The 14,242-nt window shown below is 45.9% G+C and overlaps 1 protein-coding gene and 1 long non-coding RNA gene across 5 annotated transcripts in view; both read right to left on the minus strand.

Annotated features, from left to right (window-relative positions):
• Nucleotides 1–1,496: 1,496 nt before the first annotated feature.
• Nucleotides 1,497–14,242, minus strand: part of LOC148127075 (uncharacterized) — a 136,686-nt gene continuing 123,940 nt past the window's right edge. Inside the window, exon 2 of the long non-coding RNA XR_015741900.1 lies at nucleotides 1,497–5,440. This is a non-coding gene — a long non-coding RNA (uncharacterized LOC148127075). The remainder of the gene's footprint in view (nucleotides 5,441–14,242) is intronic.
• Nucleotides 1,497–14,242, minus strand: part of RBMS2 (RNA binding motif single stranded interacting protein 2) — a 71,538-nt gene continuing 58,792 nt past the window's right edge. For 2 of the 4 annotated variants that reach the window (XM_087925204.1, XM_087925202.1), the window contains exons 9-14: nucleotides 14,093–14,186; nucleotides 13,211–13,261; nucleotides 12,495–12,605; nucleotides 12,322–12,402; nucleotides 11,143–11,229; nucleotides 1,497–8,656 (exon numbers count right to left, since the gene is read on the minus strand). In XM_087925204.1, the coding sequence (XP_087781330.1) occupies nucleotides 11,149–11,229; nucleotides 12,322–12,402; nucleotides 12,495–12,605; nucleotides 13,211–13,261; nucleotides 14,093–14,186 (418 nt within the window). In that variant the 3' untranslated portion in view covers nucleotides 1,497–8,656; nucleotides 11,143–11,148. Of the gene's footprint in view, nucleotides 8,657–11,142; nucleotides 11,230–12,321; nucleotides 12,403–12,494; nucleotides 12,609–13,210; nucleotides 13,262–14,092; nucleotides 14,187–14,242 lie in introns of all 4 variants that reach the window. The other 2 variants (XM_087925203.1, XM_087925201.1) reach the window with 1 other exon arrangement.

The following is a 14,242-nucleotide window of genomic DNA, read 5'->3' on the forward strand; positions in this document are numbered from 1 at the left end:
TAAGCTCATCCACACAGGCCCTTCCTGCTAGGGGATGGGAAGACTATGGAAGAACACGAAATAGTCCGCAACCATACACATTTATTCCACAGCAATAATCAAAAAAGGGGCGGGGTGGGGGGGCTGTTCCGATTTCATTACTTTTCTAAGTCACAAGTTTCAAATCATCACCCGCGTGGTAAGTTTGGAAGGGGTGGTGGGGAGAACATTGCCTCTTCTGCCCTGCCTTTGGCCCATCCCAGAGACAGCTGCTCACTGTTCCTTTGGGGGCCGTTTGTAGAAGACCCAAATGTGCAGCAAAAATGGAAGCAGGAAATCATAGCACCGAGAGTCCTGGAATAATAATAATTGGCTGGGTACAATTTCTGGTTTGACGACCGAATCAATTTGGAATGACTGAAGCCCGTCCTCTCGAGTGTGCTGTCTCGCATGCTTGCTTTGGGGTGGGGGGGTGGGGGCTGGAGAGCTGACAGTTCTTGGGGACAGGGCTTCCCGGGTTACGTGGGCGACCATTATACAGTTCTTACTTGGGAGCAAATTTGTATCAAGCACGTCATCCTTTTTTCTTTCTTTCTTTTTCTCTTTTTTTCATGGGCCATCCTGAGATCAGCCATCCTGAGCCAAACCAAGGATCCACATAACATCATCTTTACAATGAACCAGAGTTTGATCTTTGGAAAAGTTTTAACAGTATAGTAGCACTAAATATATACTTAAACAACACCACCCCCCGCCCCCCCAATTTATCATCAACCCCAAAGCCATACTATTCATACATCACCTTATACAATTTTTACAGATGATGAAGTAAATCCTTGCTCAAAAGTCAGTCCGCTCATTTTGTTAACAGGGTCTGGCCGGTTTTTGTTGTCTGCATTCTACCTCCTGGTGGTTTTTACAGGAGGAACAGGTGTTGGTGGGTTAGAAAGTGTGACCGCATCTTAGGGCAACGATTCTCTTTCTGTTGTTGAAACCAAACCCTCGCGAATACTGTACTCTGCTACAACGAAACTCTTTTAAGAGGACAGCAGCCTCTAATATGCTTTGATCCTTCCCAATTGGGGAACGCCTTGCTTTTGCAAGAAAACATGAACCACTCTGTGCTCTGTCATAAAACGAAACTCTGATGGGGGCCTGCTGTCCTTTTCTGGGATCTCCCTTGATCTCCTCCGGTGGGAGCAGTGAAGCCCTAGGAGAGCCTGAAGCTCCAGAGACGTGGGGCAAAAAAGCAGGGGGAGAAAAGAGGGAAGCAACTTGGTGGTCTTGTCAACTATTGCCCAGTCGGGTTCTCACAACAGAGCCACAAGAAAATGCTTCTCTAGACAAAACCATTTCTGCTCCATTTTTTTTAAATAAACTAATACATTTCACAAGAAAAATTAGAAAAGCAAAGCCAAAACGAGTACATTGAACATAAACTGTATTAATTAGCAGCAACACAGGGGTCATTTTTTTTTTCCATTCAAACCAACATTTTTCTTCTCTCTCTCTCTCTCTCTCTCTTTCTCTCTCCCACTTCCCAAAAGCAGAGGAGCCTAAAGGGCTTTCTCTTGTTAAGGATGAGGTGGGGAGCGTATCCCTTGGAGAAGGTGCAGTTTGCCGGTTCCGGGTATACAAATGAACTGCGAGTGCATGTGAGGTAGATGTGTAGCTAAGAATGATGGAAACTGGAATTGATGAGCATAAAAATGAAGGAAAATTCTGAACCGGGTTTCCTCTCTCTCTCTCTCTCGCCACCCTCCCCCACGCTCCCCCCACCCATCACCAACTTCCAAGGAGTGCAGGGTTGGTACAGCTAAAGAATTCAGGGTGATGAAGATGGTGCTCGCTTTCTGAACTACCCACATTGGAAATGGACCTAAGATGCGAGAGGCTCGTCTAATAGCTCTTGGAGGCAGCCTGCTGCATTCTCCTCCAGTGTGGTGCGTGGAAACATGGGGTGAAGGCCGGTTATGGGGAGTGGGGTGGAGCTGGAATAAGGAGCAGCAGCCAGGTAGAAAGGAAGGACAAGACTACAGCATCCTTGCTTTTTGAAGACTGACACGGAGAAAGGCTGAACTAGGACTGGGCATTTATAAAGTGCAGGGACTGGTTCCCCCCGCTGTCAGAATGGGACAGGGGAAATCAAGGCACAAGATAAAAGAAAAAAACAGCAGCTCAGAGGTGTGGGCTCCAAAGGCCCCAGCTGCTTGTGTTTGGTCCCTGCACAAAGCATGCAGGCTTCCAGATCATGGTTTAAGCAAGGGATGGTTTTATATATATATATGGTAAAGCATCGTAACAGTGATCTTCCTATCCCGCAGGTGGGTTATAGCCGTGGACTTGCAGTCTGCCAGGAAGCTGGAGCCTTCCTGTAAGCTTTCAGCAGACCCCGTGAGATGGGGCTGGAGCAGGAAGGCTGCAGCCTGCCGAGGATGAGAGAAGAGTCTAGCATTTCTCGTCACCCCACTATGCTTCTGTTCCAAATGGATGCGATGGAATAAACGTAAAATAATGAAACTGTTACTGCCCCAAAGCACGTATCTAAGTAAGGATTGCACAGGAGCATCTCAAGCGTGCAAATAGCACCTGTCCGCAACTCTTTTAACTCCCTGCATCTTTGCCTGGGATAGCACCCTTGCCCTCTTCAGCTGCCATGGGTTCCTTGATAAAAACCCAGCTGCTTTAAAGAGTCGCAGAGAGGTGCTAGCTCTCTGCACTCTTGCATTCCAAGGACCTGCTTGGATCTAGATCCAAAGTGTTGCACAAACCTAATGTCTAGCTTGGGTGAGAAAAGGGCTGTGAGGCAGTGGTCCGGGAAGAGGAATGAGAAGAGAGTTGAGGCTTAAAAGGAATCTTTGCAAGGGCAAAACGCGTGGGAAAGATTGTAAAGCACATGTTATTCCTCTTCTATCGGCTTACATTCATTCTTGCACCCATCCATCTCTAGCTTTGATCTTCTTCAGTCTTACACACAGGGGGCTTCCTCCAAAACATTTTTGATCTACAGCTGTCCTCTTTTCTAATCTCTGTCTCGGCATGCGCACCACACACCGGCCACTGCTACTCTGACTCAACCTCTGTTTTACCATTGTCAAAACAGTCCCAATGCCTTTGGATGGTGATTCCTGGTGGCAATTCTACTGTAGATTCAGTTCTACTTTTGTTTCTAGTACGCCGTGTGATCATTTAAGATTCCTAGGGAGTCGCATTTGGTAAACCATGCCAAGTCTGCTTCCAGCACCCTCCTTTTCTATCCTCAAAGGCCGCCTCGTAGAACTGGATTTGAAACACTGTTTCTTGTAATTTCCCCCATCCGATAGCCTGGATTTGGATTCTGTCAAATGCTAACCCCTGTTCAACATCCAAGATGACCAACAGTGAGCCAGCCCCAATCTCTGGTTCTAAAAGAGGAAGACCCATCAACCCTTCAGAAGAACCAGCTTCCAGAGATCGGAAAGAGGGGAAAACAAAGAGGACAATAAGGCAGGGAGTCTTGAGGCCTTTTGTCTTCATTTAGAAATGAACGCTGCAGTTTGGACAAGTGGGCATGCTGTGATCTTGTCTTATGGGTTCAAGATTATGTATCTGGGATACACTTAGACTAGACCACAAGTGTGTTACCTCCTTGCTGGCAAACTTGTATTTATCTCTTTGCCGCAGACAGTTATGGATCCATTAAGCACCAGCATAAGGCAGAGAGGGCTGTGGGATTTTATTTTTTTTAATAAACAGATCATATGCCAACACAGAGGGAAGCTTCGTGTTCTTTATGGGGTGGGAACTTGCTTAGGATATGTTAAGTATCTAATGGCAGCCGAATACCAAATGCACGGATCAGGAAAGCAATACAGTACCTGCAGGTAGGCAGGCAGGTACTGTATGCCAAAAGGAGGGACTCTCTCTTCCAAAGCAGCTCTTGATCTGGTACTTGATTTTTACAGAGCCTTTGGGGGCTTTCGATGCCTTTGGCATACATTTCTGTGCACGGATAACCATCCCAGCAGTTCAATGAGGGTCAGATTTGCATTGCACTAGAGATAGGACAGAATTATTGGGGGCGGGCCTACACTCCCCCATTCACCCTGAACATTTCCCCAACTCACTGGCCACATAGGTGTTTGAGGTTTCACTACGGCTACAAAACGCAGGAATTGTGCACATTTACTTCAAAGCTAATCCCCTAAATTTATGGGAATTTCCTTCTAGGTAAGGATTGCTCTCTTAATCGTAACTAAATTTTACAGAGTTGTATCCTGGATTTCTTTGCTTCCCACCCACCCCCCGCCCCCCACCCCCGCCTCTGAGTGCTGGAGAGAAGAGACAACATTTAGGAAGCTAGGATACTCATTTCATATCAGCAGCAAAATAAACTAGGTAGCTAATTAACTATAACTTTGATCTCCCAAATTAGCTTGGGTTCAAAGACAAATCCCCATAGTTTGCAGAAGACAACTTTGGGAGCAATGCTGTCCGTGAGCCGTTCTGTTTTACAGCTTGATGACAATGCCAAACCAAATCAAAAGTCTGGCATTTATCTGTTTTCAAGTTCTGATATCAGGATTTGCTGATTTTATTTACTCGTTAAATTAATCAATTATTTTAATGATTTTAATAAATAATTCAACTAATTAATTTTAATGCTGTTCCTACTGTTTAAGAAAACAGTGACCCTGATTTTAATGATTATACCTAAGCTAGGACAAGGCTGGAAAGCTAATTCATATTTTCATCACCTGCTTCAAGGCAACATAATATGGTCAGGCCTGATCCTTGGTGTTTATTTTCTAACAGGTTTCCAAGTTTAGAGTTTAGCAAAAGGGAGTTTTTCATTTTACTTCTTTGATTACGGGCTACATTTAAAAATGGCCTCACTTTAAAGGCTGTACAATCACAGACTTAATTTTAATCTAGGGGTTGACTAAACCTATCAGATTCTTAGTTGCCATCATCAAATGCCTAAATATCTAGCATATTTCCCACTCCAATCTAGAATGGCTAGTAAGGGAAGGAGCGCTTAAAGGTGACTGAAGTTAAGTCTATTAATGCAAGCCAGGAGAATCCCGACTGTAAACACATCAATTTGTTGGAATCAAATTTAAGGATCAGGAGATCTTGTAGACAACACCCCCCACCCCCTTTTTAAATATTTTTTTTTTAATAACATGGGTTTCACTAACCACCCACTGTTAATTATTTTAGCAAGATTTTTGTAGCGGATTTGGACAAGCAGCTGTGAATCCTAGCCTAGCAAGAAATTTGGCAGCACGAATCCTATCAAAACAAGAGGGTGGAGTGTGTGTGCCTTTCAACAGATCTCTCTCACTCCCAAAGACATTTCATCGGACATCTTTCCTCAACCTAGTGTCTTCCAGATGTGGAGCTGTGCTTTAACACACCTGGAATGCATAAGAAAGGGCCCTAGGGGTCTCCAACCTTGGCAACTTTAAAGCAAAGCTGGCTGAGGAACTCTGGGAGTTGAAGTCCACAAGTCTTAAAATTGCCAAGGTTGGAGACCCCTGCCCTAGGGGATTAAACAGAAAACTAGAAGCTGCTGGAAAAAACTGGGGTGGGGGTGGAGGCAAGAAAGTGGCCTGTTAAGGACCCGGTGTACCCCAATGTAGTCTTGAGGTTGCAGGCCATATCTGGAGCAAACTTGGAACAGATTTCTCAAGTAGAGTCCTTTTGCAGCTTGTAATTACTTTGAGTGCAGATGCGAGGTGTTTTCAAGGTTTCCCCGTGGTTTGGCATGTGAGCTCTGCAGGTAAATAACAAGAGGGAAGGAAGGGCAGGTATAAACCCCGATCTAGCTGGGAAGTTCCTTTACTTGTCCTGCAGAAACTGTGTGCTCCTCTGCCTTCACCCCCTAAATAGTCGGGGTCAGTTGGAAACCAGAATCTCAGTTACGGTATTCTTTATTATTACTATTAGTATTATTATTATTTAACTAGCCAGCCCAATCCATTTTGGGACCCTGCAAAACTCCGTTTGGCCATAGATGAAGCCCATCGAAGGTCACGTAACATAAAGATGAAGGCAAGCTTGCATGCCCCAAAAAAGGCACTTCAGTTTCTCTCAGCATTAGGAGGGGAGGGGTGTGTGGTCAGGCCAACCAGGAAGGTCTGGCCAGGCTAGAGAAAGGGGCACCAAACGTAGCCAGCCTTTGGATCCACTCTGGGCTCCTGCACTGTCAGTCTCGCCTCTCTTGTCTGGGTGGCATTACGGTCGTGTCTCTGGGTCGTCCCTTGTCACGAGCAATGCGGGAAGGTATCTTAAGCTGCCTGGCTGAAGGACGCTGAGGATGGGGCGAACTGAACCTTCCCCAAACCTCCCAACAGGAAGCCAACCTGCTCTTGCTGGGGTCAGGACCATGCTTTCAAAACGGTTACGATGACAAAAGGATCCTGGGCAACGCACAAATCCAATTACACTCGATATATTTATGCCACCTCCTCCAATATGTCACCCTACCCACAGATCTGCCTCCGCTCCCTCAAAAGACATGGATGGCCCACACGCAAACCAAGATAAGATAGGGACACATGCACACACGTACTCTTCTTGCTTTCCTAGACTCACGTGACACCCGTATGGCCTCCGCCATTGCTCCTTCCTGATTGTCAGCTGCATAAGAGCCATTTCTTCAAAGGAAGGGGCCACCAGGGAGTAAGGGGAGGAGAGGAAAGGGGAACAAGGTGATCACAGCCCATGGTGGGAAAAGCAAACGTCCGGTCGGCGGGACAACGGGATGGAAGGGTCAGCTACATGCCAGCTGGGCTGGGCTGGGCTGGGCTGGGGGTGACTTTATGGTGGAAGAGAGGATGACTTTTAGCACCATCTGGTTGGGGCGGAGAGGGGAAGGGAACATGCAGAGGTGTCTAAAGCACTTCAGGAGGCTCTGCAGGGAAACACAAGGTAGGAAAGGCTGAATTATTGCACATAGTCTCCTCCTATTGCAAATCTCAGGGCGCAGCCAGCAATCAAGGGCTGGGGAGGGAGGGATAACGTGCATAGTAACTAGGGTCTCCGGGGGGATGGGGGATGGGGAGAGCTGGGACATCCCCTGCAAGGTGCTCGATGCTCCTTGGTTGCTTGGTTCACGGCAATCGGGACGGGCTTCCTGCAGTCCCCACCAGTCGGAAGGAGAAGCACCTGTTCCCAGCTGAGTTGGTCAAGAGAAAACGGATGCACTGTGGACCTGGGCTTGGCAGGCATGCAGGAACTGGGGGCGGGAAGTGGGGGGGCTTACGGCAGCACAGTCCGGACCGCAGGCAGCAGAAGGCACTGTGTGTGTGTGTGAGTGTGTCTGTGTGTGTGTCGTGTAAGAGTGTGTGTGTGTTTGTTTGTGTATCCCGGGGATGGGGGACGGGGCGAAGCACTGCTGCTGGCAACATGTCCATTCAACGTCCAAGAGTCCAGAGGTGACGACGCATCACTGGCGGCAGATTCCTTAGTCCGTTTATTGTTCCCCTGGTCCAGGGCAGGACGGGGCAGGCGAGGGTCGGGGGGGGGAAGCCTCCCCATGGAAGCAAAGACAGGTCTGCACAGAAGCTCAAATCAGTCCAAAACATCCAGCAAAAAATAGTCCAATTGGACAGAGGGCAGAAATTGAGGTCTGGCGCAAACTTCTGTTTTTTTCTCTCTCTCTCAGCTGAGGCAAAATGTATGCCAAAAAACAAAACAAAAAACCAGGATAAAGTTCATCCGATGCCTCCAGCCGCATCATTTCATTCCAACTTGACAAGCATTAAGCAAACCCCTCTTGCTGCCGCCAAAGTTCAACTTTTTTTTTTTAAGATTTCCTTTTTTTTCTGAATTTTTTTTTTTTGTAAATTTCCTCTTTTTTATTTTTTTGTAAATTTGTCTTTTTTAGAAAAAAAATACCCTCTTGAAATAATAAAATAATCCTTTCAAAGCAAAATTCCCTCCCCGCTCCCATCCCAAGGAAGAAGAAGAAGAAGAAGAAGAAGAAGAAGAAGAAGAAGAAGAAGAAAAAAAAAGAATTCCGCACTGATTTTTATCCTACAGCTGCGAGGTGGGGCTTTTCAGAGCATTTTTGTTTTCCTTATAAAACAACAACAAAAAAAATATTCAAACACTTTTGCATATTTGTCCTTTAAAAAATCTTTTACATGACCAAAGAAAACAAAATGAATTCAAAGGAGCAAAAAAAAAAAAAAACCTTCCTTCCACAGAGGGACCGAACCAGCTTTCCAAAAGAAGGGGGGGAAAAAATTCATTTTCTTCTCTGGGGAATTCTGGGGCATCCAAAGCGTTTGACTTTGCTGTTATCAAGAAAATAAACACGCACGCACGCACACACGCACACACACACACGCAAACATACACACACAAATGTTCTCGTATTAAAATAGTCCTTAGTCCATCTGTACATCTAAGGGTTGGGGGTATTTTTTTTTTTTTTTTGTACCCCCATTCTAACCTCCTTTGGTTCCTCGGTGACAAAAGTCTATTGCGGTTATTTCCTTTTTTTTAGAAAACAAAACAACCTTTTTCTTTGCCAAAAAGAAAAAAGAAGAAAAAAAAGAAACAAAAACAAAAATGGTTCCAACATCTTCTAAACGCAGCACAAAATTTTAACCAAAAACAAAAAAAAAACAAAAAACCACGTTGTCTCCCTCGAAGTGATTGCTCAGAGTTGAGCTGCTCGGTGGCACTAAAGGGATGAAAAACGGAGGGAATTACGAGAGTGGGCAACAAAGACCGTTGGTGGAGGTAGTTTAGTGTGGCACACAAAGTAATAAGCAAGAAGAGAAACCATCCTATTCCCAAGCCTTCCCTCCTTCGGCCGCTCTCTCCCCACCGCTTCTGGCAGCCGCCCTGGTGTCCAACGTGTTGGGAAGCATGGGAAGGCTCTATCTGAGCGACACACGACCTACTCAGCCACTCGGCCCCAAACTTCAGCCACTTGCCTATGTGGGAAAAGAAGGCCTTTGGACTGAAGGGGTGGACACGGTTAGGTCTGAATTCGCTTAGGGCAGCTCTGCACTGAAGAGTTGCTGCAGGAAGCCGTGCCCTGCATTTCCTGCAGTGAACAAAGGAAGCGCCCCCTCTGAGGCACAGAATATTGGCCTCCTTTAAGTGTTCACTGTGGGAAATGTTGATGTCACACCAGGAGCCCCTTCCCCACCCCCCCTCCCCAAAAAAGGTCATTCTGAGAGGTGATCTCAGAATTCCAAGCAGAGAGTCCTATTAGCCTGCTTGGGAGAACAAACGAGTGTTGTGACACCTTAAATATCAATATATAATATAGGTGTCATTGTACAAAGGAGGCCGATGTGCAAAAGGTTCAGCAGGTGACTGTCAGTTGTTCCTGAAGGCCACCTACCCTTCAGTCCCCTGATGAAGAAAACACTTGGTCACAAATTGCCAGGCTATGCAAAGGCGAGAATCCTTATTTGTCTCATTAACATTCCACTCTCTGCTCAATCAGTTTGTGGTTGTGCCCAAGGTGCCCAAATCTGATGATCCTGACAGGAAAAAAAACAAAACTGGGGCCTGTTCCTGGGACAAGGAGGGGATTCTGCATCCTATCTCAGTGAGAAGTTTGATTCATCTTCATTCTTGGAACTCGGGAGGTGGGACAGCCTCACTGGTGGCATGCTACTGGTTCTGACTGGTTCAGCCGAACTGGTAGTAAAAAAAAAACAAAAACCTCCAATGATCAGCTGAGAAGAGGAAAACATCTTCCACAATCAGCTGAGAGGAGAAAGAAGAGAAAAGCACAGAATCGGCCTTCCCACCTGCCCCTGCGTTTTTCTCTTCTTTATCCTTTCAGCTGGTTGGTGCTGCAGGCCTCAGCTGGTTGTGCGTGCCTGGTGTTAGGTGTGCATGCACGCGTGCGATGTCCGAACTGGTAGTGGAACAGAGAGGATCCCACTGCTGGGCAGTTTCAACCAACCTAGGTGATTTCCACATGTGGAGACTTCAACTCCCAGAATGCCCCTGTCACTACAGCTACTGCTAAGAATTCTGGGAACAAAGGCCACAAACAATGTCCAGCTCATTCCAGAAATGCTCTGTGGGACATGATGCGGAGACTCAAGTCTCGCCTCTGGGCTTCCTTTTTCCTTATTTAGGAGTAACAGAGTAGTTCAGCCCCCTGCCTGTGCTTAAAGCGCCTCAAAACCCTTTTTATTCTCTTTTAAATTAAGCGGCAGGAAGAAGCACGGAGCTCTGCTACAAGCCTTGTGCTTGGCAACGCTCTTTTCTTCTTTTTAGAAATTAAATCCTGCTTAAGCACAAATCCACAAACCAGTTTCCTACGGGTGGTTTTTGACCCTGGGGAAGGAGGCAGGTTGTTTAATTTCCAAGCCACACTTATTTTCCCAACATGGTAAAGGATAGGGAGGGGAGGACCCTGGATCTCATTTCCCAATTGACCATGACTGGATGCTGTCAAATAGAGGTTGAGGTTCCTCTGTCAATCTCCTCTATGACACATTCCCAGTTCTAGTCAATGTCCCTGTTCTCCAGTGCCACGCTAACCTCCTTTAAGGAAGCTTCCGGGCATGTGGAGGAGACCAAATCCAGGTTTCTGGAATTGCTGAAGAAAATGCCTTCAATGGACTCCTAACTCCTAAGCTTTCTCTCATCTTTCTTACTCTCTGCACCACTCCTTCTCCTCTTGGGAGGAGAGAAAAGGGGGTGAAACCATCCAGGTTGCTCAAATTACCCTGAGAGGTTACCCTCTTGCGCTCGAGGGCCAATGCCCAAGGCACCAGCCATGAGCCCCAAATTCAGTTATTTTTCTGGAACTGGCAAAGGATTTAAGTAAATGAAAAGAACAGAGCTATCTCTGGGAGAAGAATGAAATAAATAAATAAATATATATATATATATATTATATATATATATATATTTTCTGAGGTTCTGCAGGTATTTGTATGTGGATCTTTGGTTGTTCGGGTTTTCTCCCGCATAAGATTCGAAGTATCTAGGCAACGTTTGATGAAGTCTCATTCATCATCTTCAGGCTTCATCGAAACGTTGCCTAGATACTTGAATCTGTGAAAAACTATAAATAAAAAAATATATATATATTATATATATATATATGAATATATATGAGATATATATATATGTGTGTGTGTGTGTGTGTGTGTGTGTGTGTGTGTGTGTCAGTCCCCCTCCTGTCCTTACCTGTTGTTACTTGTTGTACTGATACGAGTAGGCAGCATGATCCGATGGAGACTCCACTGTCACGTGGCTCTGCTGGCCACTGTTCTCCTGTGACAAAATACCCATTGGGGGAATTGGGATGGTAGCCATACCTTCCCCAAACCTTTCAGCCCCACTAAGATGAGCACGGTCAAACAGCTAGGTGGCTTGGTAGGGAATCAGTCCTCCCCACTTCCCTCATGAAGGGCTCAGGAGCTTGCCATGTGCCTTGTGACCAGGAAACTGGTCTTGTCTTACCCACAAACACAGACTCAGACCCGCCCTCCCCCCCCCCAACCTTGCGATGGGACTCGGAGGCTTTCCCCACGTTGCCTTTTTAACGCTCAGCATAGAGAGACGCTATGTGGCTGGGAAGAAAAAAACGTTCAAGGTTCCCTCTGTGGGAAGACACCAGTGGGTAGAAGCAAGAGCTCATTTTAGAAGAGGGCCTATTAAAGATTAGCGGCTGATTGACTTCCCAGAGTAATTTAAGCTAGTTTGGAAAACGTCATTATCCGAAGCTTGTCTACGCCATAGCTCCAAAAGATGTGTGGTGTGTGTGTGTGTGTGTGTGTGTGTGTGTGTGTGTGTGTGTGTGCGTGTAGAAGAAAAGGTCGCAAAAGTCATGGCAAGGGTGGCAGTGGAATATGGGAATCCTCTTCCATTCCTGAGCATATTTAAGCGATGCCGTTTCAAAAATCTACAAAACATGCTCTGGGTTTCCACCCACCCACTTACCCTCAGTAACCTGTTCCTCTTTACTGGAAACACACAAAACCAAAATGTCTATCAGTGCAAGATGAACAAACCCTGAATAGCCTTGTAGTTTACCCCAGCCCAGACCATATAGAGTCCAGAGGCTGAGTTCACACAACACACCAAATCCCAAACCCATGTTACTAAACCACAGTTGCTGGATTCACATAAGATGTTAGGTGACTCACTCGTGCCCCCCGCCCCCCATGGCTTAACATAAGAGCCAGTTGCAATGGCAGAAGTTGGAATCCCAGAAGAAAATAAGCCACACATTTTCCATGCCCGTTTTAGCTTGCTCAAAGTTATTGTGTGAACTCAGCATTGGGGGCCTTTTTGTTTAAAGGCATAAATCTGTACCAAGGAAGCATTCCTAATTTAAGCAGGAAGGACCAAAGGGCCTCTTACCTCAACTGCGACACTAGAGGAAGGCACCGGTGTATACTGGGGGATATAGGCTCCTTGCATAGCTGCTGCCGCTGGCATATACTGGCAAGAAGGAGAGAAAACATCAAGAGGCCGCAGCAGGGCTGGGTCTCAAGGCCCACCAAAAAGAGGGAAGGAGAAAAAAAGGTCCTTACTGTGCCAGCACTGCTGAGGGACAGATGGCCCAGCTGTTGGGTGAGAGGCCCCATCATGGAAGTGGGCTGGATGGAAATGGCGTGGTCCATGGCAGGTGTGAGCACCGTCCCCTGCTTGGGAACAAAATACGAACTGAGTAAAAGAGGGCACCGTTAACGAGGCCAAATGGAAAGTAATGGAAGGGAGGAGTGTATAAACATCCTAAGAACAATGTGCATTACAACAGATTCGGGTAGGAAAGCATTGCATTTCCCCAAAACTTCAAATCGGGGGATAATTAGAAAAGGTGGGACAAGCTGACCACACAGCACTTCGAATTAAAAGCAAAAAAGGTTTTCCCACTGAGTAGTAAAGTATATTAGTTGTCATTTTAATACAGATGAAATGTAAGTGTTTTTTACCCTCCTGGCCCAGGAAGACAAGCAAAACGAAACAAAAAAAAACCAAAACAATCACACAATTTAATCATTTTCCCTGTTATTTGGACTAGAAAGGGAGAAAGCCCAAGCTCTTGCAAGTTTCAAAAGAAAAAAAAACCACAACCGAGTCCAACTTTCACTGTTCCATCTGAATTCATAACTAAAGAAACTAATCAGCACTGTGAGAAGTTTTGCAACATTTTCCTTAATGGAGGATTCCAGGTAAGTAGGTAGTAGGTAGGTAGGTAGTAGGTAGGAAAGTAGGTAGTAGGCAGGCAGGCAGAAATAGCTCTCACCGTGGGCTGCATGAGGTATGACTGATGGTGCATCCAAGATGGACTGTGGACCTAGAATAAGACAGCCTGTTTTATACATGGTCTCTTAGCAAAACAGTCCTAAAAAATAGATTGAGTTATTCATCCCCCTGTCATGAAAGAGGCTGAGAAACAATATCCGAGTAATTCGCATAAGATTTCAACCGAGGACTTCTGGTAAACAGCTCACACCCTGTTAGATTTTTCTGCTTAATAGCAATAGCACTTAGACTTCTATACCGCTTGACAGGGCTTTACAGCCCTCTCTAAGCGGTTTTAGAGTCCTCCTAATGCCCCCAACAATCTGGGTCCTCGTTTTACCGATCTCGGAAGGGTGGAAGGCTGAGTCAACCTTGAGCCTGGTGAGAAATTGCAGGCAGCCAGCAGAAGTAGCCTGCAGTACTGCATTCTAACCACTGCAGCTCTGTAAACCATTTTTTTTTATTTAGACGAGGTAACTTCTGCTACCTGAATAGAAGATACAACAGGAAAATCAACCAGAATTACCTTCCCTTTGTTCTAAAAAAATCAGACATATGTTCTCATTTTTTTTTTCCTACTGGAGAAACACAAGGGGACAAATGCATCAGCCCTTGCCATGTTGGCTTGCTCCTACATAACATTGTCACATCACTTCTTGCCATTTCTGACTCACTATTAGTGCCCCAAGCCATGTTAATCATGGAATCTTGTTATTGTACGTGACCGATACATCAGTCTGTGAAGTCCTCTGCAGGAAAGGAAAGAAAGGTTGCCTCCTTCTCCTCCCCATTCTTAGTTTATAGCTGTTTCCAAGCTTTCGTCTCTTGTAGTGACTCAGGTCCCAGTTTGTCTTCTCCAGTATTAGCTGCTAAAGTAACACACCTGGTAAGAGGAAACAGGTGATGGGAGATAAGGGGAGAGCGCAGTCTGGGCAATCATCCTGTTCGGGGCCAGGCTGTAGGGCGTTGTATAGAACCTGCAAAGGAAATAGGAGTCGCCTGTTAGAAGTCTTCCAAAAACGGTAGACCTCTC

Source organism: Pseudonaja textilis, chromosome 2 (assembly GCF_049901715.1).
Source record: "Pseudonaja textilis isolate UNSWEBS1 chromosome 2, rPseTex1.2, whole genome shotgun sequence".
Lineage (NCBI taxonomy): Eukaryota > Metazoa > Chordata > Lepidosauria > Squamata > Elapidae > Pseudonaja > Pseudonaja textilis.